This window comes from Canis lupus, chromosome 33 (assembly GCF_011100685.1).
Source record: "Canis lupus familiaris isolate Mischka breed German Shepherd chromosome 33, alternate assembly UU_Cfam_GSD_1.0, whole genome shotgun sequence".
Lineage (NCBI taxonomy): Eukaryota > Metazoa > Chordata > Mammalia > Carnivora > Canidae > Canis > Canis lupus.
Genome location: NC_049254.1, coordinates 5,501,754 through 5,506,934, shown reverse-complemented (window position 1 = coordinate 5,506,934; position 5,181 = coordinate 5,501,754). Strand labels below are relative to the sequence as shown.

Here is a 5,181-nt window from a genome sequence, read left to right as displayed (position 1 = left end):
TAGAGGGGAGGTGGTTGGAGCAGTGGGTAAGATAAGTGATAAGGATTAAGGAATGTACTTATGATGAGCACTTGGTGATTAAAATCAAAACTTAAAAAAATACAAATTAAAAAGCTAATAGATGAAAACTCAATATTATATATGGCCATTAGTGGCCTAGAAGAATAAGTAAAATATCCAATGTTTCAAACGAGTGACCATTTTTATCTTCTTCAATGTAATCTGTAAATGTGTCAAGGAAGTGAAACATTTAAGAAGACCTTTGAAGAAAGGATACCATTTCAATTGTACATGAAAGATGGGTACACTTAGGAAGCATTCTCTGTGGAGAGACCATATGAACAACAACATATGCCAAAAGAGGGTATCCAGAAGGCTTTCAGTAAGTTATTTTTTTAGGCAAAACACAGGGTCAGTAGAAGAATTTTGAAGAAAGAGATTTCAGAGTCCTATTAAGATTTTATTTGAAAGTACTTCAAACACGGCCAGGCTCACAAATGCAGGATAATGAGTTTACAATGAAATATACTCATTATGCAGGGTAATGAAATATATATATATATACAGAAAAAAAATATATAAGTATATATATATTACTGTGGAATATATATATAATATATATACATTTACACATGTAAATATATATTTACAAGTGTGCATGTCATGTAATCTGTTCATATATGTGAATCTCAAATATAAACATGCATATATAGAGTTCTAGATATGTATGCTGTATACATAAATATATATATGTAATCTGATAGATATAACACTCCTTGAAAAGTTATTCCACAAGGATACCATTTAGGCTTCTGTTTATGGAAAAGTCTGACAGCAATGTTTGCAAAGTAAGAGAATATCAACATGATATAAAAGTATCAATAATGTAACAATGACAGATGTTGAGTAGTTTTAGTATGTGATCCTTAGTTGTATCAGTAGGGCCATATGTGGAACTAGTGGTGAGAGAGGAAGGGCAAGGGTAGACTGAAATCGGATATCTCATTATACTTTTTTGCCTCTGTTCACTCAAATACAACCTGACCCCACTGTAGAGTGAAATGTGGTGTGAGTCAAGCTGCACAACTGTGTGGCTATAAAAGACTCGTTCAAATTCTTTTCCCAGAAATTACACTATTACACTGCTTAATGCATTTATGAAGCAATATTGAACATAAAAACATGTAAAATATTTTTAAATTATTTTAGTATGACATGAACACTTGAATAAAATTCTATCTTTTTCAATAATATATCCACATATTTATGATGGTTTATTTGTATTCCCACTTTAAGGCATTTGAATGCTCGGACAATTATACCTGCAAAACATTTGAACACTAGCGAACATATAGCAACATCTAATCTGCACAATTCTGTGTTATTTTAATGGAAGAAGAACAGATGTTACTATGAGTACTAAGCATGTCTCTTTAACATTTTTCTCATTGAATCTATAACTTTCTTATTTCTCAGGCTATAGATCATTGGATTTAACACTGGAATTATGACAGTGTAAAATAGAGAGTCCATCATATCTTGATCATCTGCCTGTGCAGATCTAGGGCGCACATACATGAAAAGGAGGGGGCCATAGTATAAAGACACAGAAAAGAGATGGGCCCCACAGGTGGAGAAGGCTTTTTTTATGCCTTGTAGCGACTTCTTTCTTAATATTGTAAAGAGCACTAGTGTGTAGGAGACAAGAACAGTCAAAATGGTGAAGACTTGTATTGACCCAGAGAAAATAAATACCATCAGATAATTAATAGAAGGATCAGTACAGGAGATCTTAAACAATGGTATAATATCACAGTAAAAATGATGTACTATGATAGAATTGCAGAAGGTTAATCTGAATAAAAAAGAACTGTGAATTATGGCATGAAGAAGTCCTCCTAAAAATGACAAAAGTATCAGCCGGATGCAGAGTGTATTGGACATAATCACTGGATAAGTTAATGGTTTGCATATGGCCACATAGCGATCATAAGCCATTGTTGCCAGCAAAAAGCATTCTGTCGTTGCACTGATTGCAAAGGAAAAAAACTGTATCATACATTCAGAGAGAGAGATCGTTTTGCTTTTGGCAAAGAAACTGACCAGCATCTTGGGGGTCACTGTGGATGATAACCAAGCATCCACAAATGCCAGACTGCCAAGGAACAAGTACATGGGGATGTGAAGCTGAGGATCATTCCAGATGAGAGCAATCAGACCAAGGTTCCCCACAATAGTGAGAAGATAGAAAACCAAGAACATCAAAAATAGAGGGATTTTCCACCGTGGTTCATGTGTGAGTCCTGTGAGAATCAGCTCCATCAGCAATGTTGCATTTTCCTTTTCCATGTTCTCATTGGGTGCTTTCTGAAATGAAATTGAACAAATGACCAAAAATTCAGTCAATTTATGACAGGAAATATAGGGAGGAGAGTTTAAGTAAGTTACGCACATCCGAATGCCCTCTCAGTTTTGTGTGTTACCTGGTGATAGATGGAATCTGTTTGGGGGGTTTGGAAATAAATGCAATTATTTCATTTTTTTAAATGTGCCATGATTACAGAATGGGGAAAATGAAAGACATTATACATGGTTACTAAATTTATGGGATAGGATTGAGTATGAAAGAGAAATTCTGTGTCCAGGATATGGACATAGGGTGAAGGGGAAAGAGGCTTGAAGAGCCTGGGCTATAAAATGAGTTGAATAGCATGTGAAGGATCTTGAACATTATTTATCAGGGAAGAAGCATGCACTGAATAAAAGGGAGTGAGGCACTGTAATATTTTTATTTTTATTTATTTTCATTTTTTAAAGATATTATTTCTTTACTCATGAGAGACACAGAGAGAGAGGCAGAGACATAGGCAGAGGGAGAAGCAGATTCCTTGTGGGGAACCCGATGCATGACTCAGTCCCAGGACCCCTAGATCACAACCCAAGCCAAAGGCAGACACTCAACCATTGAGCCACCCAGGCATCCCACATAAGATTTGTAGTGTAGTGGCACTAGAAAATAGGCAGTGTAGAAAATAGGCCCTAGGGAGATGAAGTTGGGGTCAGGAATACCAGTCAGGAAAATGTTACTGCTGTCTACTGGTTTTCAAACAAGAATACACATTGGAATTCTCTGAGGAACTTTTCATGCAAAATATAGATTGTGAGGGTTTCTTTAGAATTAGATTTACTGGGTCAAGAATGAAATCTAGTAAATCTGCATCTTAACCTGCTCCCCAAGTGATTCAAATGCATGTGGTATAGCTAGTCCATGGGTGAAATGACACTGGGATCGATGGAAAAGAGTTCAGAATGTAGAGACATCATCACTTCTTGTGACGCATTGGAGGTGAAAGGATGGTCAGTGAAGAATAGGAGTCACTTTGTGACTGGGTAGATTTTCATTTACCCAAAGAAAATGAAAACAGCAATTTGAAAATACATACATGAGATGAGCACTGGAGATTATATGTTGGCAAATTAAATTTAAATAAAAAAAAGAAACGTGCACCCCTATGTTTATTGCAGCCTTATTTAGAATAGCCAAGATATCGAAGCAACTTAAGTGTCCACCTATAGACAAATGAATAAGCAAGTATGTGTGTGTGTATAGATATAGATATGTATACGGGATATTACCCAGCTATAGAAAAGGATAAGATCAGGCCATTTGATACAACAGGCTATTACACTAAATGAAATAAGTCTGAATGAGAAAGACAAATACCATATGATTTTACCCATATGTGATGTCTAAAAAAATGAATAAACAAAGAGAAGAATCAGACCTAAAAATACAGAGAACAACTTGTTTGCCAGAGACATAGGAGGTGGAAAATTGGGCAAAATGGTGAAGGAGGGTGGGAGATTAGGCTTCCAGTTTTGAAATGAAGAAGTCATGGATAAAAGTCACAGCATAAAGAATATAGTCAACAATATTGTAATAGCAATGTATGGCAACAGATGACAGCTGTACTTGGGATCAACCTAGCACGAAATACAAACGAGTCAAAGCACTGTGTTGTACGCCTGAAACTAATGCAACATTGTGTGTCAACTATATTCAAATTTTGAAAAATCATTGAAATGAGGATGCAGTGCCAGTTTGTAGAGAGAGTGTCCTCTGGACATCCAGGTGATATATGCTTTGCTGTGTGCGTCTACTACAAATATTGACTTGGAAGGCATCAGGGTAGCTCAAGGCATACTCATGTTTGACCTACACATTGGGGAATATACAAAGTGAAGACAAGGGTGAGGAACTAAACTGACAAAATATATTAATGTGGTTTTGGAGAATATATGTCATTTTTAGATAGCCAGTCCTCTTTTCTACCACATAATCTGGGTCCCGAAAATCTACCATCCACTCTGGGAACCAAAAGAGCTACAACTGACTTTCCTTATAACTTTCCCTTATAACTAAAATGAAGGCACTTGTGATGTAGGTTTGGCAACTAAAATCCATCCACACTGGATTTGGAATTTGGAGTGAGAGAGGAAAAGGGGCAAGAATTTGAATTGCTAAGGTACAATATGAAGGTTCCAGCAAATGCATCCTGCGCCCACACCAATGACCCAGTCAGTGTGAACAGTGGCATTCCCACGCAGGAGCAGTGACAGTAACCCTCATAGAGCCAATGTTGGGACATGATTTTTGCTATTGATAGACTGCCTTGCTTCCTTCTGTTGCTGCCCATTTTTTTCTCAGCTGATTCCTTTAATCTCCTAGCATTTCTATATTAGAATCCATTCCAAAAAAATAATATCTTGTTGAAACTAGTAGTTCGGGCAGCCCGGGTGGCTCAATGGTTTAGCGCCACCTTCAGCCCAGGGCCTGATCCTGGAGACCTGGGATGGAGTCCCACGTCGGGGCCCCCTGCATGGAGCCTGCTTCTACCTCTGCCTGTGTCTCTGCTTCTCTCTCTCTCTCTGTCTCTCATTAATAAATAAATAAAAATCTTTTTTTTTACAAAAAGAAACTAGTAGTTCTGACTGGCAGTGATAAAGACAAGAAGAGGACAGGAAAGGAAACAGAGCAGAATGGTCAAGAAGAGAAGGGAAACAGGACAGATGAGTGTCATGAACAAAAATAGAGGAAGATACTCAAGAAGGACAAAGAGAGTTATGGTGCCAGTTGATAAAATAGATGCTCTGAAGGACAAGGAGTGAACAGATGTGATT

General features: G+C 37.1%; 1 protein-coding gene across 1 annotated transcript; it reads right to left on the bottom strand.

Moving 5' to 3' along the window:
- Window positions 1-1,419: 1,419 nt before the first annotated feature.
- OR5H13 (olfactory receptor family 5 subfamily H member 13) lies at window positions 1,420-2,391 on the bottom strand. The gene has a single exon (XM_038582473.1). It carries the CDS (start codon window positions 2,347-2,349, stop codon window positions 1,420-1,422), a length of 930 nt encoding a protein of 309 aa, XP_038438401.1. The 5' UTR covers window positions 2,350-2,391.
- Between the last annotated feature and the right edge of the window lie 2,790 nt (window positions 2,392-5,181).